The sequence below is a fragment of the Notothenia rossii genome (genome assembly GCF_949606895.1).
Source record: "Notothenia rossii genome assembly, chromosome: 6".
Classification (NCBI taxonomy): domain Eukaryota; kingdom Metazoa; phylum Chordata; class Actinopteri; order Perciformes; family Nototheniidae; genus Notothenia; species Notothenia rossii.
In genome coordinates this window covers 46,108,133-46,132,095 of record NC_136909.1, presented here as the reverse complement: position 1 = coordinate 46,132,095, position 23,963 = coordinate 46,108,133, and the positions used below count along the sequence as shown (strand labels likewise).

Below are 23,963 nucleotides of genomic sequence, written 5' to 3'. Positions count from 1 at the left end.
AGTAGCCAACGCGGTGCCCGCGGGCACTAAGTCGCCCGCAGGGGGGGAAATTGGTCGCCCGCGTGCATGTTCTAAAAATAGCACAAGTCACCATGGAGCTCAGTCTAAAAAAATTATTGAATACATTTTTATTTTTAAAATGACAATATTGAATATAACATTTTAAAAGCACACATTTTGTATGTACATATGTAAGTGAAATGGAGATTTGGTGCGTGAAATAGAGTTGAACTCCACGCACCAAATCTCCGTTCCACCTTTAGCTGAGACAAGCTAGCATGAGCAGCTACGATCATGGGCCTCATCACCGCGCGCACACGCACACACGCGCACACAGACACACACACACACAGCAGTGGTGAGGATCTCAGCCTGCCACTGACGTTCAACCAGAAAACATCAGCTGTTAACTGTTAGCTGTTAGCAGTTAGCAAACAGAGATCACAGCTCCTCATATCTTTTCAGAAACTGGACAAAAGTTAAACAAGTACAAACCACAGAATGTCTGTGTCATGGCGAATACAATAGCTGGTTTATTTATGTCTGTAGGCCATTGTTATGAGTGTGGAATGAGCATATACAACGTTAGCTTAGCCAGGTCGACCCAATCTCCATTCAGAAAACAAGCATTTTAAAAGGTTTTTCGCCTGCCATCTTGTCTGCAGACTTGTCAAGCATTAATTCATGGTTTTTACTAACCGGTATCAGTATGTTGTTACTTCGGCATCATTTAGAAACGTGTATTACAATTTAATCACGGTAAAATATGTTCATTTTGTTGTAGTTGTAGCTCCCGAGCCAGCGCGTCTTGTTTGAATGATGCGAGTAAACACAGCTGGCAGCAGCGGTGAAACTCGAGCGATTAGAGCGAAGTCGCGTCCGGTGTGAACTCAGCATTACAACGACCCCTGATAGATCTCGCGAGAATGTGTATAAATATAGATACATTTTCATAACAAAACAATGGGGTTGCTATAGCAATGGTAAATCATTGTTAATCATTATTGAGGAATAATTAACATTAACATGTGATCAGACAGTCCTTCACATACAGTAAATTAATATGTATTCTGATTATTATTAATAATAATATTATCATTAAAGGTGAACCGTGCAATTATGTTATTCAGGAAGTTTGTATCAAACAAGTAGCCCTTCGTATTACTCAGTACCCTTGAAGTAGCCCTCGGTGACAAAAAGGTTGGTGACCCCTGCTATAAATCCACATAAACAATCAAAAATGAAAAAGGGTCGCCACTTATTATTATTTTAAGAAAAAGAAAAAAAAGTAAAGAAATCTTTTTTTTTGGGGGGTACCTGGCTGGCGCCCCCTAGCAGCAGCGCTCATATTTCAGCAGTGGCGCTGCGCCGCCACTATTTGTATATAGGGGAAACACTGACATCTATAAGATGATACATTAACAGTGTGAATAATAAGGAATTATGTTTAATGTGCCTTTCTTAAAACGTATTGTGCTTGTGTTGTCTTCTCAGACTGCCATGGCTGATTTGACGCCTGCAAGACTGAAAGTGATTTTGGGGGAGAACAACATTGAAAAACTGTCACTTCCAAATGGCATACCGGAATCATTGGATGACCTTCTCAGCAAGTTAAAGACTTTCTTTGGGTTAAAGGGCGACGTCAGACTGCAGTACATGGACCAAGACTTTAGCAACGACTTCTTCAATCTGAATTCCACCACTGAACTTCAGGATTTGGGAACAATCAAAGTGATCCACCAGCAAACAAATACACCTTTGAACATTGTCACTGATACCACATCATCGACTTCACTTGAGTGTGATGGCAATGTTTCGTTGGCATCAGATGACACAATAATCCTCTCATTCCCCCGAATCTGTGTCCTCTCGAGCCAAACAGTGGCCAGCGGACTTTCCGATTCCTCAATTTTCATATGACACGGAGCTGCAGCTAGTGAAAGGGAATTCTGAGTTTAATGGAAGCCACAAAATGTTGACTGTCAGCTCCCGAAGCAAGTCTGATATTCTGAATAGACTTGCAGAAACAATTACTGGATACAAGGCCTATCCAGATGATTCACATTTCTGCACAGTAGCAGAGGCTCTTATCAAAAAGCATCCTTGTTTGAAAGAACCTGGCTCATTCAATGGCTGCAATGGATGGAAACAGCGCCTGAAATATAAGATGGGGAAACTACAGGACTCAGCTCAAATTGCAGGGGTGCCCAGAGCTGGTGGTAAATTCCCTGAAATCTAAAGCTGCTACAGATGCTTTCCCTGCTAAAAAAAGTCAAGAGGCCAAAGCGAGCTGAGTCTAACTTTTATCCATCCTTCCCCACTGGTGCCAATCTGGAAAGCCTGGAAAAAGAAAGAATAGAACTTCTGACAGACATCAGGATAAGGAACAATAATAGGGTCATCGCTGACAAAATGGCTCACACGTTCGCCTACAGACGACAGGAGGTGGTAAACCAAGAGCCAGGAATCAGGGACTTCAAAGACAGGTGGCCGGCACTGTTCCAACAAAAAGAGGTAATAATCTAGTCTGTATCCATTTTTTAGTAAGCTTTTATCCATTCATCATAATATGGTGTGGTAAAGATTATGTTTAACAGTGTTTACTGACAGAATTCACATTTTTAGTTTTTTATACTTTTTGCCAGTGTGTAGGCATGCTTAGTTTAGTATTTTTTCCTCGAGCGTGTAAAACCAAAGAAAATACAAATGAAACAAAAGGTAATACAGTACTATACAAATGAATGCAATAAGGAAACATTGAATTAATAATTGAATAATCTGTAGTGTCATTGTCTGGTATAAATAAACAACAAAGCTTTAGCTAATTACACGTCCGAAAAGGGGTCGGAAGAAGTTTACACTTGCTTCAAAGGTTCTTTTTTCAAATGTTAATTGCATACAGACTGAGTTCAATTGATTTTTTATGAATTTACTCACTGTCATTTTGGTATTATTCTTTCATAGATCAATGCAGAGTTCCAGATGATAATGACCATTCCTCTTGAGGAGAAGTTCATGGCCCAGTTGGACATTCACTCAAGTCAGCTAATCACAGTCATCCGTGCCAAAGGAGGATCAACAGGTCAAAAGACTGCTGACATCATGGACATTTTTGACCAGGTAAATCTGCATTGTCAAATGAGTCCTTGCCAGCTAAAAGGGATACATTTTGTGTATCCTTTTAGAGATGCACGGGGAGGGCAACCGTTGTTTTATGAAACTCTGTAACTAGGACTGTCCATTTGTTTCTAAATAAAGTGAAGGATTTTAGCTGTAAGAGTAAGGAAATCTGTCAATAGACATTTTGAAAAATAAAATTAACCAAAATAATGTTGTCTTAGACTGAAGACATTCATCTTCGGAGGGAGTGTGTCCTGAGAGCCCTCATTATCTTCCTGGGAGAAGATCCAGATGAGCTGATCAAGGAATATCTAGTAAGTTTTAACTGCAATTTGCATGTCAGCAAAGCTTGTCAAAGGCACACGTGCGAATACATATTAGATTGATATTAATGCTGTAAAAGGGAAATTTCTCTACTAAAATAACACCTGTCAGGTTTGATTATATTCATAATCTTGGAGATTTGACATCATGTAAATTTAAAGCACCTTTATGGTTTTCCAACTCCTCATAGCACTTTAAAGTGCAACTTCCAGGTTAAAGACACCTGTGAATAAATGTGTAGGAAAATGATGAATACACTAGATTTTCCAAAAATATATACAGAAATATACACTACAGTGACATCTGGCGTCGTTCTTGTAAGAAATGTTCACTTCCGCATAAAAAAGCCTCGGCACGTGACCTCCCGCGTGTGACGTAACACGGGGGACACAAGGGGGAGAGCGGCCGGTGTAACGTATTAATAAACATGGATCCCAATGCTAGTTTCGACACAGAAGAAGTTGAACATGAATATTCAAATACATATGACGGACCACAACCTTATAATTATGAACCTGCTAGGCGTCCAAGAGCCCAGGAGCAGCCAAGGATTAGAAGAAATAACGGCCATCGGAGAGAAATTGAGCTGTGGTGTGAGGAGAACCAGTGGAGAACTGGGCAGCTATCTTGGTGAGTGACCGGCGTTAGCTACAGAATGTTAGCTAACGTCACATCACAACATTGTAAAGTTAGCTATCATATATCAGGCTATAACTAAAGTAGCATTGATAATATAGTAACGTTACTGGCAGGATTGTTGATACTGATCCATAACAGAAACTAATGCGCAAGTATCAGCCGTATCTCGCGTTACCTAATGCAAATCCACACTACGTCTTACGGTGCTGTGTACCGGAGGGGAGGGAGAGAGCAGCGAAGGGGGGGAGCGAGATGTAATACAGTTTCTTGATAAACGTTTTGTTTTGTAGGTGCTTGTGTGGGGAATGCCAGCCCATGACCTCAGCTGTGGAGAGCATGTGCTGCAGGGAGGTGGATCCCTTCTGGGCCCTGGTGGAGAACCTCAACCCCAGACCAGACATAACATGCCTGACACTGCACTCAGGCTTTGAAGCATGCTGTCTGAATCCCTTTGTGCTACAGATAGCCTACATGAACTTCAGGCAGGAGCATGGCCCGCTTCAGGCCAGCAGACATGAGTATGTTTAGATTACAATTAAAAAGATAAATACTATTAAAGATAATACAGTTGCTATTGACCCCGAGTGTTTAGCAGGTTTCAAAACCCAGAACCTGTAGATTATATACTATATAACACTTGTTGATGATGTTAACAAGGCTATCAAGTTTACCTGTAGATATTGTGTCCCTATCCCCAGGCAATACCGCTACACAGCTTACAGGCAGGTCATCCGCTGGGCCTATGGAGTTCTAGGCAGGCACATTAGGAAGCCATTGTCATGTGTTGTGTCTGCCATCAGAAAACAGTTCCTAGAAGAAGGAGGAGGAATTTACAAAGGTTTTGAGTGGCCTCATTTTGGCGACGATCAATACAATTAATCACAATCATAGTGTGTTCGCACTATGTGTTCGCATACACATGCATTTCCAAACATTTTGTCTACCTATGCTGTAAATGTGGTATTTTTTCAATTTACACAAATAAACATTGATTGATAGATAGTTTTTTCATTAATAACCACCCAAATACGTTATTTGAACACTCCTCTCGATCGATTTACAAAAAAAAAAAAATAGTATGGCCCGCCCTAATACACCAATGCAGTTTTTAAAGATATTCATTTTTCAACACAGAATCATTTAACAAATTACACCATATCCAATCATTTTACGAGTCAGAAAATGCTATCTGTTCATTGCAGTTATTGTTTATTGAATTAGATTACCATGACCTCAACATAATTATGTAGAGTACAAGTCCACAGCCAAGAAAATTGTATTTGCATATCATTTCATTTATGAATATGGAATTATTTATTTAATATTATTATCGCAGCTCAACGAGGCTCCCTCCTGTCAGATAGAGGGAGTAAATACAGCGGCAAGCTTTGGGACCTGTCCCAACATATCCTATGAAGAGAGAAAGAAAATATTGTTATTATATATTAATATTGATTTTTGCACCATCAAAATCTCTTACCAGGTTTTATCTAACAAATAAACAAATGTCAATTTAGAATAATCTTACCCTGAAAACTGTGAACCACAGAATCTGCTGGTTTCACACTAATTTCCTGTGTTAAACCGGAAATGCCGTGCCAGATAAAGGCCAACTGCCTCATCCTTGGCGATCTCCTGGCAGGAAGTGGAAAGAGGGGCAGGGGCAGTGGAGGACAAGACTGCACTGCTCTCTCGTAGAGTCTCTGGCGACCTGGAGTAGCCCTCTCTCAGACACTCCATGAAGGCTGCAGCGTATGCTGAAGGAAGGAAACAAGTGATCACATTCAGTGATATTATAGATCAGGGGTGGGGAACCTTTTTCCTCTCAAGGGCCATTTCAATTTTTTCAACATCCTCCGAGGGCCGTACAAATTATTGACCTCTGCTTAAAAATACTAAAATCACAGCCCATTCATTTGCAAAGAAAAAGCAACCTCTTAATCCAGATATTTTACCATGACTCGCGCATGCATTCACGTGCATGGTTGTGGCATTACCACCAAAACAGAAATATATGGACACAAGATGTGTGCAAATATATTTAGTTTCATGTGGACATGATTTAAGTGGTGGGGGGACCTAACCTCCTCTATTTTTTTAAATGTTGAAGTTAAAAGCATCAATCTGGTGCACTTTGAGAGCAACATTAAGAGATCTATGGATACATCTCTCAACACCCATACGAAACAGAACTGAAAACAGATTTTCTTTTTCTTTATGGATATTTTACAAATCACTCTCCCTTTAAATTGTATTCTTGTTTATTAATAACAACTTTTTTTTACTGTTATATAGTATTTTATACCCGTTTACTTTATTCTCTTATTTTTGTATAACTATAATAATCATATAAAGATGTGCCTTTACCTCACTGGTTGTAGAAAAAGCTTCTTAAATTTGTTAGCATAGCTAGCTAACCAGATGCTAATAACAACAACGTTATTGACTGTGAACAGATGAACAGATCGCCACTGGGCTTTCAACTAAAGACACAGCCACGCACAAACTGCGGCATGTGTACGGCTCCTTATGCGAGCACAAACTACAATTTGTGAAGTGCCGGAGCTGCGTTCTGGTGCTCTCCTTCTGAACTGCACCCGTCAGACGAGACATATACCCCATATACCACGTGATGACACGTTATCGTGTTGTGTTCAAGGAGCCTGACCTTGGCCAGGAAAACAGGCACTTGCTTGTTTAATTTTTTTTGCGGTCTAGATTTCTTTAATTTTTTTCTTTTTTGCGTGTGTTTATAAATTACCTCGAGGGCCGTACCAAATGGTCTCGTGGGCCGTATACGGCCCGGAGGCCGGTGGTTCCCCACACCTGTTATAGATGCATCACACAATAAATAATATTTAGGGACCGAGTAAAACAGCTAACCGTATGATGGCTTCTCCTTGATAGGGCAAACTACCCAGCCACCTTTGCAGAACCTTGGGTAGCGAACTGCATAACGCACCTCACCATCACTGGTTCGAGCAACCTCTCTGCTGCTATTGTGGTTAAAGTGCAGGGCTGCCATGAGAAGCCTGTAGAAAAAGCAGATTATGCAGTTCACAAGTTGTTTGTACATATGTGAATAAACTGTTTAACTGATAGCATTAGTCGGTTAAACTTCGTATTGTTAGTTAACGGTTAAATGGTTAATTATTAACATCCCTAACCCGTACACATTATTTCACCATCCAGGGCTCGACATTAAGGACTGACCGATGGCCCGGGGCCATCTAGTATTTAGCTCGGGCCATGAAGCCTCACCTGCTGGTTGCCCGATCGGGCAATCTATTATACCAGTATCATGCAGTTCGCGGATCCAGTAATGAGTGACCCGACAGTAAAAGTAAAACATATCTATAACTAGTTTAGGTAGTTTGAGAGGTAATTAAAATAGCTACGTGTGATATTTTAACCTAAAGTATGTGTTTTGTTCCGCTCACCGCTGCATGTGATCATGCAGAGCTGCGTGTCGACTCGTCAGCAGCAGCTGATCTCTCTCTCCCCCGTCAGATTAGACTTCACTCGCGTTTATATCCATATCGATCAGATCCAGCTAGTTTTAGCTAATGATATGACTACCTGCTTATTAAAAGACACCGTGACCTAAACAATAAGTGTCGCTATGGAACTGGGTGAGGCCACAAAGTATAGCGCAGCATTATGCATTTGTTTACATGCCCACCGGAACCCCGAGGCATTAGCAACAGATCAACGCACAATCAACCCATACAGCACATCTCTTTCTCCACATTAAGTGTTACACATTAGAATTGACTACTCTTGTCTGTCACATACTCTTCTTGTCTGTCACATAAGTGGCGCAACTGAAGCGGTATTGCGCTAAAGGGAAATTATTTTGACCGGACATTTTGACCGAAGAGATTTAGATTTGCTTGCTAACGGGAACTCTGACGTCGCCATTGTGTGTGCTTCGCGGATGCACTCGGCTGCTCGGGTCTGCTCGGTCAGCTTCTGGATGAGGAGGCATTCCTTCGACCAACTTACAGTAGATAACATTACAAACATTTTTTAACAGGGGCCATAATAGCGTAAATAATGTTTGTTTTGGCAGTTATAACTTACAATTGAAATTGTAATATTGTGGTGGTTCATCTTATAATTCAGTCTATAGAATGCACCAGACAGCATCTAAGACCTGCAAAAATCGAAATGTTCTTGGGGGAGGCCCCCCAAACCCTTCGTGCGTCATTTCGTCCACGCACATTTTTCAGGGCAATCTCTATTGGGGTCAGGGCCATCTGTAAATTAGCGTAGATGGCCCACAGGGCCATCTCCCAAAATCCTTAATGTCATGCACTGCCATCACATCATATTTACCTGCTGTACATCCCAAGGAAGGAGAACCCAGTGTGCTTTGGTGCAAAGTGGAGGATGAGGGAGTGAAATGCCTCCAGGGAATAGGTCTGATGCTGTGGAGACAACTTCCGGACATCCTTCACCAGTGCTGTTCTCAAAGTCACCCTCTCCAGTTTAATGGCTGCAGTTGTTCCTGTACAAACACATATTTTGTTCTGATGTTACTAGAATTGTCTACATATGCATGTATTACCTACACTGATAAAGCACGATTGTGTGATACTATCAGGTGTTATTTATATAACGCCTTGTTAATGTGTTAGCACACTTTGGGTTATATATTGATGGAGTGCTCTGGAACCAAAATAAACTAGGCACCAACACAGTGTACAGAGTACGTTACCTGGTTCCAGCCACTCCTTGTCCCTTGCTTCTCCCTCCAGAGGTGGATGTGCACAGCAGGGAAATGCAGGAGTGCCGTGTTCATGGATGTCCTGAACATGATTCACCATACTTTGCCACTTGGCTTCCATCACATCTGGATCTCCATCAGGAGTGGAAGCTGCAGTCCAGTACAGGTGATTGATGATGGCTGGCATCCACAGCTTCAGGTCCTCACACTCCCTCTCCTTTGCAGCAGCATCCAAAGCTTTCCCTAGACCTGTTTCACAACAGAAACAAAATGTTAAAAAATAAAATGTAATTATAAACAAATTTCAGCCTAGTCAAACCCACCAACATCAAGATACATACTTTTACCAATATGCCAGATATCAAAAAAATGAGTCGTTCCTCCTGGACACAACTCCTCCCGCACCCACTTGGCAACTAAAAGAGTGAAACACAACACCTTAATTACTTACTAACTAGTAAGAAAATGCATTTTTTGCTGTTAATATGGTGCGCCAAGAATCTTTGTGTGTACATATGTCTGTCCGTTCTTGTGTGTCATTACCTGGCGATTTCGGTCCGTAATAAGGGCTGAAACTTGCATGTGTTGCTCCTTAAGGAAGTCAATGCTGCGTTTCAGACCTTCTAGTTCACACCAGGTGCTGCTTAGGACCTCTGAGCTCTGTAAAACAACATTATGCAATCATATCACTAACCGTGTCACATCAGACGAAAGCACATCTGATTTGTGTGACTTATAACGTTAACTTACCTGGACAAGTTGAAGATCCAAAACCTTGTTTATTCTGTCCTCGATCAAGGAGTTGGTGCCATATTTGGCACAATGGCCAGGAGAGTCTGACCTATGAGTGTCAAAAACAGTTTAATTCAGACGTTAAAGCCCAAAAAACAATGCAATGCAGTTATTGTAAGTTGCTTTGGATAAAGCTAAATGAATGTAATTTTTTTAATATTGTTTTGACCTCTTTTTGATATCAATAATACAAGCTGAAGTGTTCTACCTGCAGTCACCAGAGAGGATTAGCCCACCCCCCATCTACTTCAGTTCTCGGATGATCCCAGCCTGCTCAGTTTGCCAGGCCTGCACGATAGTAGGGATTGTGTACAGGCGTTGATGGCGGAAGAAGGTGCCGACACTGATGCACTGAAGCCCTAACAGTTTCAACATCCGTATTGTCTGGGTCGCCATGCAACCTGAAAAGTGGATGGCCCCACTAAGTAACAGGTTGCAGGCTGGCATGTTTCTGTACAGCATTGGCTGGTTCTGCCAAAAACACTCATACCCACATGCTGCACATACCTAAGAGATGTGAAAAGCAGAACATTGCCAGTACAACTCTTAGTCAGTCAAAAATCAATTATACCATAAAACTGATGAAGTATAGACACAGTGAATTGATAAAACATAAAAATAAAATAAAACAAACATTTACATACAGGTTATGATACAACCTTTATTTTTACATAAGTGGAATTCACACATATCCTCTTACTTGTTTTATCTTTATATACGTTTCCTCTTGCTGCTCCACATTACCCTGGGTTTCCCCACAACAGGAAGGGCAAATGGTGAACAAGGACATCAGCTGGGTTTGGCACACAATGAACTTGTCAGCAGCACTGAAGAAAAAAAAAAACCCCTTGTTATTTCTGACCGACACAATTTGGTAATACAGTACACATCATCTCAAATTAAAAGAAGCCTTACTTGAGATCAACATTAGTTCGCTGCAGTGGCTCTTTTGATGGTTCCTCGTCAGACGACTCGCTCATCATTTCCTCCTCTGGGCTCCATTGCATATCCCCAGGGTGGTCCATGGTTACAGAAGATGAATCATCATCACTGTGTGCAGGACTGGGCAGTGGAGATTCTGTCTGACACCCCACACTGACCATCCTGGGCTGTACCTGGACAGCTAGGATAAAAAGATATATATTATATAATTGTGCCTGCCATAAACAACAGCCCTACCATACAATCTACCTTTACAAAGCTTATGTTCAGGTTTTGTTGACATTCGGGCTGAGATGTTTTAATTCATTGATATGTTAATTATTGAGGTCATAGCAAGTCTTGGAGTTGTAACAGCCTGCATCATACTGAGATGTTTTTCTAATATGTTTTTAACATGTACAAAAACTATGCAGAGTCTTTACCGCGTTTTGATGTAAAATGGGCGCGCTACTTCTTTGTTACATTTACCTGATGAACGATGGAAAGGTCTGAGGTTACACTGTGAGCCGCAGTGAAGCACAGATGTTGGCTGAGGAACCAGTGGAGAGACGACCTCTTGCTCTGGGTCTATAAGCCCAGTATCACTGGCTGTAGGTGAATCTGCAGTACTGTTGTCTCCCAAAGTCTTGAAAACACCCAGATGAAACACATGATTACAAATGAAAATAAATAGCAACTGCGCCATTAGATATGCAAATAAAGTCCCCACGCCAATTCTAGCTAACATGATCCATTATGACTTAGCAAGTGGGTTTAACAAGCTTGCAACATTAACTTACAACAATAAATACTAAACAAACGTTGCTTGTCATTATTGAAATCATTATACTGACTAATTTGGAAGTTAGCAAACGTTAGAAAAACAATACTTACGGTGCACAGTTCACGTTTTCGTTTTGCTGAATCTCAGACCGACGCTCCCCCGCTATCACTCCAGCCTGCTGCTGCTGCTGCCGGAGCTGTGTGTATTGACGGAACCGCACTAGCTATCAGCCTCACAGGGTCCTGGCTTCGATATCCCATACTGCACTCCATCACATCACTTGACTCATAATCCTCCGCTCGAAAATGAGCGCCACAAACGACCGCGTTTTTCGTCACAGACGCAGCATTGAAGTCCAGTCTCTTTGTCTGCACAAAACGAACCCAGAACCGAAAGCTAGCTAGCTTTCTTTTCCTGTTAGGGAAATAGTGGACTCGATGTCCTGACAGGCTGGTATTTGTGCAACCTGCACAAACACAATACTGCACCATGATTACAAATGGTGAAATACAATGTAAAACTACCGAAAAATACCAGCTCCTTAAAACACAACCGCTCTACTCAACGCAACTCTACTATACCCGCGGTCAGAGAGCGGAGATGTGTCCCCTGTGTGATGTAATATGACGCGTTTGACGTATGACCTTAAAAAAAAGCCGTTTTTAAGAGCAGAGATCAAAATTGCTCCTTTCCCTCTGAATTCCTGCCCTTATGTCTCTTAAAACATATCAAATCCTGCATTCACTTTTTTAATTGTAATTTTCAAGCAAGTTTAAGCATAAATGTAGAAAAAATGAAAACCTGCAAGATGCTCTTTAACACCACGTTCACATTCACCCATTCATACACTGATGGACCATGCCACCTGCTCATCAGGAATAACTAAAGCATAGCATCGGAATTTGGGTTTTTAGTAGTTTTCCCAAGTATACCGCGAAACACAACATGTATACAGGACTGTCTCAGAAAATTAGAATATTGTGATAAAGTTCTTTATTTTCTGTAATGCAATTAAAAAAACAAAAATGTCATACATTCTGGATTCATTACAAATCAACTGAAATATTGCAAGCCTTTTATTATTTTAATATTGCTGATTATGGCATACAGCTTAAGAAAACTCAAAAATCCTATCTCAAAAAATTAGAATAGTTCCTCAGACCAAGTAAAAAAAAAAGATTTATAACAGCAAAACACAATCAAACATTTGAAAATGTCCATTAATGCACTCAGTACTTGGTTGGGAATCCTTTTGCACGGATTACTGCATCAATGCGGCGTGGCATGGAGGCAATCAGCCTGTGGCATTGCTGAGGTGTTATGGATGCCCAGGATGCTTCAATAGCGGCCTTTAGCTCATTAGCATTGTTGGGTCTGGTGTCTTTCAGCTTCTTCTTCACAATACCCCACATATTCTCTATGGGGTTCAGGTCAGGGGAATTTGCAGGCCAATCGAGGACAGTAATGCCATGGTCAGTACACCAGTTACTGGTGGTTTTGGCACTGTGGGCAGGTGCCAGATCATGCTGGAAAATGAATTCCTCATCTCCATAGAGCTTTTCAGCAGACGGAAGCATGTAGTGCTCTAAAATCTCTTGGTACACAGCTGCATTTACTCTGGGCTTGATGAAACACAGTGGACCAACACCAGCAGCTGACATGGCTCCCCAAACCATCGCTGACTGTGGGAACTTCACACCGGATTTCAAGCAACTTGGATTTTGCTCCTCTCCAGCCTTTCTCCAGACTCTGGCGCCTTGACTTCCAAATGAAATACAAAACTTGCTTTCGTCTGAAAAGAGGACTTTGGACCACTGTGCAACTGTCCAGTGCTTCTTTTCCTTAGCCCAAGTCAGACGCCTCTTCCGTTGTCTTGAGTTCAGAAGTGGCTTGACCATGGGAATACGGCTATTGTAGCCCATTTCCCGGACACGTCTGTGAACAGTGACTTTTGATACCTGGACTCCAGCTTCAGTCCACTGTCTTTGAAGCTCCCCCAAATTCTGGAAGCGACTCTTCTTCACAATGCTGTTAAGGCTGCGGTCATCTCTCTTGGTTGTGCAGCGTTTCCTGCCACATTTCCCCCTTCCAACAGACTTTTTGTGGATGTGCTTTGAAACTGCACTCTGTGAACAGCTTGCTCTTTGAGAAATTTCTTTTTGTGTCTTAACCTCCTGATGGAGGGTGTCAATGACGGTCCTCTGGACAGCAGTCGGATCAGCAGTCTTCCCCATACTTGTGATTTAGTTTACTGAACCAAGCTGAGTGTTTTTCAAGGCTCAGGAAACCCTTGCAGGTGTTTCGAGTTAATTAGACGATTCAAGTGATTCGTTGAACACCCTACTAGTATACTTTTTCATGATATTCTAATATTTAGAGATAGGATATTTGAGTTTTCTTAAGCTGTATGCCATAATCAGCAATATTAAAATAATAAAATTGCAATTGCAATATTTCAGTTGATTTGTAATGAATCCAGAATGTATGACATTTTTGTTTTTTTAATTGCATTACAGAAAATAAAGAACTTTATCACAATATTCTAATTTTCTGAGACAGTCCTGTATGTAAAAACTAGTCCTAGCATGTTTTTTTTTTTTAAATACTCTGTTGAATTTTACACATTTTAACACAGAACAATGCACAACACCCCCCCCCCCCCACACACACACACACACACAGACAGCCACACAGCACGTCCACAATTTGACAACTATTGAATGATATTAATATTAATCCTTCTCAACATAATCGCAATAATACAGATGGATCAGATGAGATAAATTAATTAAATATTAGGTTCTGATCATGTGAGTCGTCAGAATAATCAGTGAGTAATCACAGAGTAGGGCTCCGGCCAGTGATATTATTGTCCCATATTAAGTGCATATTAGTGCAAAGTGATGCCAGTGATGTTTGTTGTCATTTACTCCTACTCTAGGACTCCAGAACAGATGATCTTCAGAGGGAGATGGAGGAGCTCACAATAGGTGTGTTTGTGATACAGATGGAGGAGGAAGGACTGCAGGAGCCACCAGCAGACATCGGCATCATCATCGAGGGCGTGGAGGTGCTGAATGAACTGCCTTCAGTTGCCTCAGCTTGTGCCCTCTTTCTGGGTTTGCTATATGCACTCAACATAGCATATCCAAAACCCCCTTCATTTCACTTTTGAAGTACTTCAGAAAATAATCATGCAGCTTGACCAACACAAGATGTCCGTCAAAGTGCAAAGTCTGTATGGCAGACTTCAAAGCTCAGAGTAACGACAAACAAAACAATGTTTTCCTCCTCTGGGCCAAAACATGGCCTAGTGCTGTATTAGCACAATGGCGTCTTGACATCGGACATTGCACATGTAAAATAAAATGTTGTGGGTGCGGTAGGTTTTTGTTTCACCATTTTAGTTTCGATTCCAAGAAACGGTTGAGTTGTGCATTGTTATTTGTGCTTGAGAAACATTCCACTTGAACTTTATATTTTAATGAACTTAGTAGTAATTATTGTCCTATATTTCTATCCGATTTCACAGCTGCCTGGTCCTAGCAGCAAGAACCTCCATCTGTGCATGCACCCAGGTCAAGATCTACCGTGGCTCAAGGGCCTTCACCAGAGCCATCACCACCAAGGACCAGCATCACTACAGCGGCCTCCACCTCCATCTGTGCCTGCCACAAGATTAAGATACACCTCGGTACAAAGGCCTCCACCACAGCCATCACGATCAACCAAGCCAGCAAAGAAGTCTCTCCTAGCAGACGTACCTCCCACACAGCCGCCAGCATCAACCTGGGACAATCACACCTACTTCCCTCCGACACAGCCACCAGCAGCCCATGCACCATGACCCCCACCTACACAGCAGCCAGACCCACTGTCATGGAAGACAGACCATTACACTGCTCCCCCTGTCTTTACATTTATAATGAATAGTTGGTTGAGAAAGTTCTGATATTGTAAATATTGAGATTTTACAGTTTCTTATGTTAACATAAATAGTTGGTTGAATAAAAATGTTTAATGCTCAATTTGTATTTGTACACATCATCACATGAACCTTGGTATGGAATATGAATCAGTCCTGATGTAACTTTTCTGTGGTGAAAGTAGAGGGATGGAAATATTTTACTCTAAATTATAATTTACACATTTTCATTTTAGACATGAACAACATATTTATATAGGCCTATAGTGTAATTCATATATTTCACTACTTTGGTGAACCAAATCTGAAACACCAAAAAAAATGGATGACATGAGTACATCTGTGTTTGACAACAGTTTTGAAGTTTTCCAAAAATCGGATTTCTAAGGTTAGTATCTCATAAGGTGAGTGACTTTGCATTTCTAGCAAGACCAGAGACTGTACTGAACATTTTGACATGTAACCCCATGCCATGTTATAAGAAGCACAGTTAAAAGTTGATTTAAGGAGACATCTAAAAATTGAGAAAATACCCTTCACTTCACACTCCAGAGGGTTAAGGAAAAGGGTAAGGCAATTTTATTTTTTACATATATATATTTTATATTGTTTGATTTATTGATTATATTCAAAGGAAAAGTAATACTTGGTCCCGTTGGAACTTTTCATCTACATCATAGTACATCTGTGTTTTCACAAGAGTTTTTAAGTTTTCAAAAAATCTGATTTCTAAGCTAAGTATCTCATAAGACAGTGCTCTAAGGCAGTTTTTCCCAACCGGGGGTACGCGTACCCCTAGTGGTACGTGGGTGGTCCCCAGGGGGTATGTGAAAAGATTTTGAAAAGTAAAAAAATAAAAAATAAAAAAGATTTGATTTTAGATTTTTTTTTATTACATTTTTTACAGGAAAACTGTACCCAAATAAGGAATAATGCATATTCTGTAATAATGTAACCACAATTGGGGGCATTCAAATTAAGTAATAATTTGCTGGCTATATATTATTATTGGCGCGGCGTTCAGTTTCCCGCCGGACTGTCAGGTGTTACATCATCATCATCATCATTGTAGTGGCGCGCTGGTTTTCTTGCTAGCTAGCAAAATATCAACATCCTATCAAGTGAATGCGCTGGTGTTTATTGAGATCAAGATTTATGTTAACATAATCATTATGGATCAATGGCTGAGTCGAGCGGGTTCATCCAGAAACAACAGCACAGGTGATACTGCTGAATCAGGAGAACCTGTTCTCAAGAAAATGAAAACAGAGAAGGTGAAGAATCGTCAGTTTGGTGAACATTATGTGCTCTCCGGGTTTACGGTCACAACTGTAGATCATTCTCATATGATTAAGTTTGTCCTTTGCAGGCCACCGTAGATGGTGCGCCACCTAAGACAGATGCAATCACTAACATGCCAGTCCCCACAGACGTTGTCTCACTACAGCGTTTCCTCGGTATGGTTAACTACCTCGGCAAGTTCATCCCGAACTTCAGCAACATCGCAGCACCACTGAGAAAACTCATCCACAAGGACACTGCATGGTGTTGGTTCCAGCAGCATCAGGATGCATTTGACCTTCTTAGATCATGCTTATCAAGTCCACCTGTCCTGTCATACTATGATGTCAGAAGACCAGTCACGCTCACCTGTGATGCGTCATGCTACGGACTTGGAGCAGCGTGCATGCAAGATGGCAGGCCAGTAGCGTTTGCATCACGCACCCTCACTGACACAGAGACAAGGTATGCACAAATTGAAAAATAATTGCTAGCTGTCGTGTTTGCCTGTACAAAATTCAAAGACTATGTGTATGGAAAGGCTGTAGTGGTGGAGACTGACCACCAACCTTTAGTGACTATCTTAAAGAAGCCCATCCACACAGCCCCTGCCCGTCTGCAGAGAATGTTGCTCCGGCTGCAGAGCTACGACATCAGTTTGGTGTACAAAAAGGGCAAGTATATGTATGTAGCAGACACACTTTCACGTGCCCCAACCACACAAACATCTCAAAGCCCTGCTGAAAATGATGCTTATGAAGTTATGTCTGTGAGCTACATCTCCACAGCCCGCTTGGAAGAACTCAGAAAGCACACAGCAGAGGACGAAGATCTGCAAGCCCTCAGTGCAGTCATTAATAGAGGATGGCCCATCCGACAGAATCAGCTCCAACATTCTGTCCGTCTCTTCTTTCCCTACAGAGATGAAATGACAGTAGAAGAGGGAATTGTCATGAAAGGCCACAAAACTGTCATTCCTCAATCCCTGCACAGAGAGTACATCAAAATAGTGCACATAGGGCACCCCGGCATTGAAGCAACCAAACGCAGAGCAAGAAGCATCATCTTTTGGCCAGAAATGTCTAGAGACATCACTGAGGAGTTGCTTTCATGTCCGGTGTGCAACAGCACCAGATCCCATCAGCAAAAGGAGCCCCTCCAGCTTCATCCTGTGCCAGATCTCCCATGGTCCACAGTGGCAACAGACATCTTTGAGTGGCATGGAAAACGGTATCAGGTGCTGGTTGACTCATACTCTGGCTGGTTTGAAATCGACCTTCTCCGGGATGTGACCTCATCAACTGTGATAACTAAATTGAAGAGACATTTCTCTGTTTTCGGCACACCACACACACTCATCTCTGATAATGCTGGACAGTACGCCAGTCAGCATTTCAAGGACTTTGCAAAACAGTGGGACTTTGTTCACATCACCAGCAGTCCTGAATACCCACAGTCAAACGGACTAGCAGAGAGAGCAGTTCGCAGTGCAAAGCAGCTGATGGAACGTTCACACAGAGATGGCACAGATGTCTTCCTCAACCTGGTAAATCTCAGAAACATTCCCCGTGATCTGACGTTAGGCTCTCCTGCTGAACGCCTGATGTCGCGACAAACACGTGCAGCCATCCCTGTGAGCACCAACCTGTTACAGCCAAACCCAAAAGATGCACAACTAATCAGAACACAACTCCTCAACAAGCGGCTCATCTTAAAGCGCCACTATGACATCTCAAGTTCTCCTCTAAAACCCCTGGCAGAGGGACAAGTGATCAGGAGGCAGACCCCAAAAGGATACGATCGGCTTGGCGTTGTCAAGGACGTGAGCGAGAAACCACGCTCTTACATAATCCAAGCCAACGGGACTTCATACAGACGTAATCGTCGTCACATCATTCCTGTTCTCGAGCCGTTGCTCCAGCAACAGCAGCCTCAAGATTTCGACCCTCAAAACACTGACCCCTCTATGATGGACTGTGTACCCCACACACCACAAACACCTGAGAGAAACAGCAGGCTGACACAGAACAGTTCCCCTTCACTACCAAGACACACATCACATTTCCCTTGCAACAACAGTGACACACCATACATAACACGATCAGGTCGCACATGCAAACCAAACCCTAAATATGTGCAGTAACACTGTTCGACAATCTTGTTAAAGTGATATGTTTAGTCATTTCCTTTTCCTGTTACCTGGTAAGGTATTTAGTAATGGTTTATTGTTTGTGTCACCAAATGCTAAAGGAATGTTCAATATCCTCTGCCTTAAATGTTATTTACTTTCAGATAGAAACATCAGCTAAAGAGAAGGGATGTAGATCATTCTCATATGATTAAGTTTGTCCTTTGCAGGCCACCGTAGATGGTGCGCCACCCGGTGACGTGTTAAGATAATAGGCATTCAGTTGTTAGTCGGCATGCAACGTACATGTTCACTGTTCATGCTGTGGTCATAAATAAAGCCACCACTTGCCTATGCATTGTGTATTCCTTGTACATACACACATGCATGTATTAAGAAGTATCGACAACTTCTACAACAACTACAGAGCCACCGCAGCCAATGTGTTTCATCTGTGGCGACGTGCTTTCTAATAAGAGCATGAAACCATCCCATTTACATCGGCACCTTAGTACTAGACATCCCGCCTGTGTGGGTAAGCCTGCAGAGTTTTTCCACCAAAAGCAGGCTGAATTTAAGGGAAGCCAAGAAAAACCAAAGAAAGCGACATTGGTCTCAACCAAGGCCTTGGAGGCATCTTATGCCGTGTCGCTACTCGTTGCTAAATCGAAAAAGCCATTTACCATAGCCGAAGAGCTAATCTTGCCTGCTGCTATAATTCTCGCAGAAACTATGCTCGATAAGAAAGCAGCTGATGTCCTGAAGAAAGTGCCGTTGTCAAATAATACTGTGTGCCATCGGATCGACGACATGGGAATTGACATTATTGACCAAGTGGTGGAAAGATGTAAAGCGTCTGGTACGTTCGCTTTGCAGTTGGACGAATCAACGGATGTCAGTGGGGAAGCACAACTGATTGCGTTTGTGCGTTACAAAGACACTTTGGAGATGAACGAGCACATTCTGTTTTGCAAGAAACTCACGGGGAGAACTACCGGACAGGACGTTTTTAACGTTATTGACAATGTTTTCTCTCAACACAAGCTGGATCGGAAATCCTGCTCATGTGTGCACAGACGGCGCTGCGGCGATGACCGGCAGAGTAAATGGATTAATGGCCCACATAAAAAAGGTAAACCCTGACGTTACATGGACGCACTTCATGATTCACCGAGAAGCATTAGCTAGCAAGAGAATGAGTCCAGAGTTAAACGATGTTTTGAATGATGCCGTAAAAGTGATCAACTTCATACAGTCCAGGCCTTTGAATCATAGACTGTTTCAGTCACTTTGTGAAGACGGTGGGTCAGAACATAAACAGCTCCTGCTTCACACTGACGTCCGCTGGTTATCCCGAGGGAAGACGTTACAGCGGCTGTTCGAGCTACGCAATGAAGTGAGGGCATTTCTGTCGGAGCACACACACCCACTTGTGGCTATGTTCGACGACGCTGACTGGGTAGCTCGGCTGGGATACCTCTCTGATATTTTCAGCAAACTCAACCAGCTGAATCTCTCTTCAAGGTAAAGACACAAATGTTCTTAGCTTGTATGACAAAGTGTGTGGATTCATGGAGAAGATCAAGCTCTGGCAGAGCAAATGTGAAAAAGGGGATACAAGTTGTTTCCTGCAACTGAACGCATACATTGCTACTGGTGAATGTGACAGAGCTCCAATTGTGAAAATAGTACACACACATTTGTCCAAGCTCAAGAATGAGTTCAACTCCTACTTCCCTGATATTGACAACAAGTCATCCACACTGGCCTGGGTGCGTAATCCATTTGTGACGTGCATTAGAAGCAGCATTCCCGCCAGACTGCAAGAAGACCTCATAGATGTGTCCTCAGATAGGAGCCTGAAGATGAGGTACTCAAGCACACCACTGACACAGTTCTGGTGTGGTGTGGAGAAGGAGTATCCTGAATTGGGGAAACATGCCCTGAATGAACTGTTGCCTTTTGGGTCCACATACCTGTGTGAGGTGACATTCTCCGCCATGACCCACATCAAGACTAAACACAGGAACAGACTCAGATTGGAGAATAACCTGGTCACAGCTGTTGCAACAATCTCCCCCAGACTCACAAAACTGATGAGGGAGAAACAGGCTCAAGTTTCACATTAATTGGTGAGTTACCTTACTTTTTTTTTTAAGTCTTTAAACAATGGCTATTATAATGTATATGATTATTTATGATTGAATAGGATTTAAGTGTCACATTAATTGTCGCATTGGGTCACACAGACAAAAATATCCCCCTCTTCTCTATCTCTCCTCGTCACTTCTCTCCTTCTTCCACTCCCAGGTTTCACCTTAGCCACACACACACACACACACACACACACACACACACACACACACACACACACACACACACACACACACACACACACACACACACACGTGCTAATTTTAATGTGGGCCGCCGTGCCAATTTGACTATATACTGCTCTGTCATCTCATGGTGGCTGGTGGCTATCCATGGTGAATGGTGTGTCAGAAATGTAGTCATATTATTAGGCTATGTTTTCGTTGTCATTGTGGTTTGTTGGACTTTGTCATATTATATTATTATCTGATATATATTTCGTTTCTACTATATTTCGTTTCTATACCCTTTGTAGAAACGAAACCTTAAATATTACACCTTTTCTTTGGTTACTTTTCTTTCAAACGTTGTTTTAAATTGTAATCGTAATTGTAAGCGACTTTTTACGCACGAGCGTCAGATTACCACCCCGGACTCCCGATATAATGTCAAGCTTTATTGGGTTTAAAGGGCCCGGTGATGTGGCCCCGCCCCCCGGACCGGGTCTGATATGTGCTGCCACTGCAAACACACACACACACACACACACACACACACACACACACACACACACACACACACACACACACACACACACACATTTGATTATTACGGTATATGGTTATTATATCCCTCTCACATTTTTATATTCAGATCTAATTCTATATTTCTTTCTTTCTGCTATTACCCTGCCCATACCTATACCCCCCTCCCCCATGCTGCTATGACACCCACATTTACCCAAGGGGATCAATAAAGGAATATCTCATCTGATTGTATCATATCGTATCGCATCGTATCTCATCTCATCTCATCTTAGTTTTGTTGCAGATTATTCAGTGCTTTGTTGACTTAATGTTACAATGGGAATGAAGTGATGATGTCAGACCTCAGAACTAAAGCTTTACTTCAATAAACTGCCAACCTGTGTGACCATGTGACTTTATCCAGGTCACACACACACACACACACACACACACACACACACACACACACACACACACACACACACACACACACACACACACACACACACACACACGCACACACACACAGCCGGTCTGCCACAATATATAGACTATTAATATATCCTGGGGATCACCACGATTGATTGCGTAGTAGGGGGTACTTTAGGTTGGCTTGAAATGCTTTGGGGGTACAGTACTCAAAAAAGGTTGGGAACCACTGCTCTAAGGTGAGGAGTGACTTTGCATTTCTAGCAAGAACAGAGACTGAACATTTTGATATGCAACACCATGTTATAAGAAGTACATTTAAAAGGTGATTTAAGGAGACATAAATACCCTTCACTTCAGTAAAATAAGGTAAGGTAAGGCGATTTTATTTTAAAAGACAATGAAGTCAGGATATATTGATTGATATATTTATTATATTGAAAGGCAAATTAATACATAGTCCCATGGATCTGGAATAACGTACAATTTACAGCCTCACAATGTCAGGAACTTTTCATCTACAGATTGCTTTGGTCTGGCTTTACTCTTCACTGATTGGTTACAGAAACTTTGAACTCATTGGCTATGGAAATCAGAAGGAGGGGCTCATTATCATATGAAAAACCGCGCGAAAATACGCCTGTATTTTCGCCCGTTTTTTCGCACCAATTTACGGGCCTCCCCGTAAGTTGGTGCGAAACTACGGACGAACATACGGGCGTATTATGGCACCTTTGGCTTTCGATAGAGCTCCCTGTCGGAGCGGCAGAGCGTGATGTGAACTGAAAAGTTTTTCTGTGGCAATATTATTTAAGGAATCGTTGAGCTAGCTAGCTGGCATACATTGTCACTATCTGCTAACGTTAGCTTTAGCCTTCTATTTCTAATAGTTTTTTTCATAGGCTATAAACAGAGGTGGTATAAGTATATATATATATATATATTGGACTTGAGTAAAAGTAGAAGCACTCAGATCTTGTACCAGAATAAAAGTAGAAGTACTCAGATCTTGTACTTGAGTAAAAATAGAAGCACTCAGGTCTTGTACTTGAGTAAAAGTAGAAGTACTCAGGTCTTGTACTTGAGTAAAAGTAGAAGTACTCAGATCTTGTACTTGAGTAAAAGTAATAGTAACAGAGTGTAGGAATACTCTGTTACATTAAAAGTCCTGCATTCAAAATGTTCCTCACGTAAAAGTAGAAAAGTATTATCATCAAAATCTAGTTAAAGTAGCGACAGTAAAAGTAGTCATTGTGAAGATTGGTCCATTTCAGAATAACGTATATGATATGTTTTATAATGATTGATCATGAAAGTGTTCTCAAAGCTGGTAAAGGTGCAGCTAGTTTGAATGACTTTGTATACTGCAGGGTAGCTTGTGGATTTACTCCAGGTGGAACTAAAGTCTGATTTAACACTTGATTATATTTCACATCATTCATCCACATCTGTAAAGTAACTAAAGGTATTAAATACATGTAGGGGAGTAGAAGTACACCATGTACCTCTGAACTGTAGTGGAGTAGAAGAAAAAAGTAGCAAAACATTGAAATACTTAAATAAAGTACAAGTATCTCAAAATTGTGCCCAAGTATAGTACTTGTTGAGTTTATGAACTTAGTTACTTTACACCATGTGGCTATAAAGATAGGAAGACTACGCCTTACACAGAAGCATGAAAATACATTTTCAAAATGCTCAACAGTGCTGCCAAAATTATAAACTGACTGCTACACAATTAAAATAAATGCTTTTATATATTTCTATTAGATGTCACTCTTTGGCGTTTCTGTTATTATTAACACTGCTGCTTTAGTTGTTCTGACTGCTAAAATCCTCTGTTATTCCGTGGGGTGAGGGAGCCGGGGGCTCGGATCCTTGTCACCTTTTTCATACCGATGAGTTTGCATCCCAAAGCCTCAGTCACCTTAATTCATGTAATAAAAACATCTCAGGTCAGTAACACTCAAAGCTAAATGTGCAATACCATGTTCAGCTATGTTACTATTTATAATGTTATTGTTGTTACATCAGAAGATGTACATATTGGA

At 41.6% G+C, this 23,963-nt stretch overlaps 2 protein-coding genes and 1 long non-coding RNA gene across 4 annotated transcripts in view; 2 read left to right on the top strand and 1 right to left on the bottom strand.

Annotated features, from left to right (window-relative positions):
* LOC307044827 (uncharacterized protein) overlaps positions 1-3,572 on the top strand; it is a 156,474-nt gene extending 152,902 nt beyond the window's left edge. Inside the window, exon 2 of the mRNA XM_079690218.1 lies at positions 3,281-3,572. The gene's annotated coding sequence lies outside the window, so the exon portion shown is untranslated. The remainder of the gene's footprint in view (positions 1-3,280) is intronic.
* LOC307044847 (uncharacterized protein) overlaps positions 1-11,972 on the bottom strand; it is a 29,109-nt gene extending 17,137 nt beyond the window's left edge. Inside the window, exons 1-13 of one of the 2 annotated variants that reach the window (XM_079690268.1) lie at positions 11,420-11,972; positions 11,015-11,171; positions 10,520-10,727; positions 10,305-10,431; positions 9,813-10,111; positions 9,563-9,653; positions 9,356-9,472; positions 9,154-9,228; positions 8,804-9,061; positions 8,422-8,593; positions 6,967-7,115; positions 5,612-5,840; positions 4,755-5,493 (exon numbers count right to left, since the gene is read on the bottom strand). In XM_079690268.1, coding sequence (XP_079546394.1) covers positions 5,650-5,840; positions 6,967-7,115; positions 8,422-8,593; positions 8,804-8,999 — 708 coding nt within the window. In that variant the 5' untranslated portion in view covers positions 9,000-9,061; positions 9,154-9,228; positions 9,356-9,472; ... (4 more) ...; positions 11,015-11,171; positions 11,420-11,972 and the 3' untranslated portion in view covers positions 4,755-5,493; positions 5,612-5,649. Of the gene's footprint in view, positions 1-4,754; positions 5,494-5,611; positions 5,841-6,966; positions 7,116-8,421; positions 8,594-8,803; positions 9,062-9,153; positions 9,229-9,355; positions 9,473-9,562; positions 9,654-9,812; positions 10,112-10,304; positions 10,432-10,519; positions 10,728-11,014; positions 11,172-11,419 lie in introns of those variants that run through there. The other variant, XM_079690269.1, reaches the window with a different exon arrangement.
* LOC307044853 lies at positions 3,757-5,487 on the top strand. Its single transcript, XR_013809701.1, has 2 exons — positions 3,757-4,601; positions 4,782-5,487. It is a non-coding gene; the product is annotated as an uncharacterized lncRNA (long non-coding RNA).
* Positions 11,973-23,963: the final 11,991 nt, after the last annotated feature.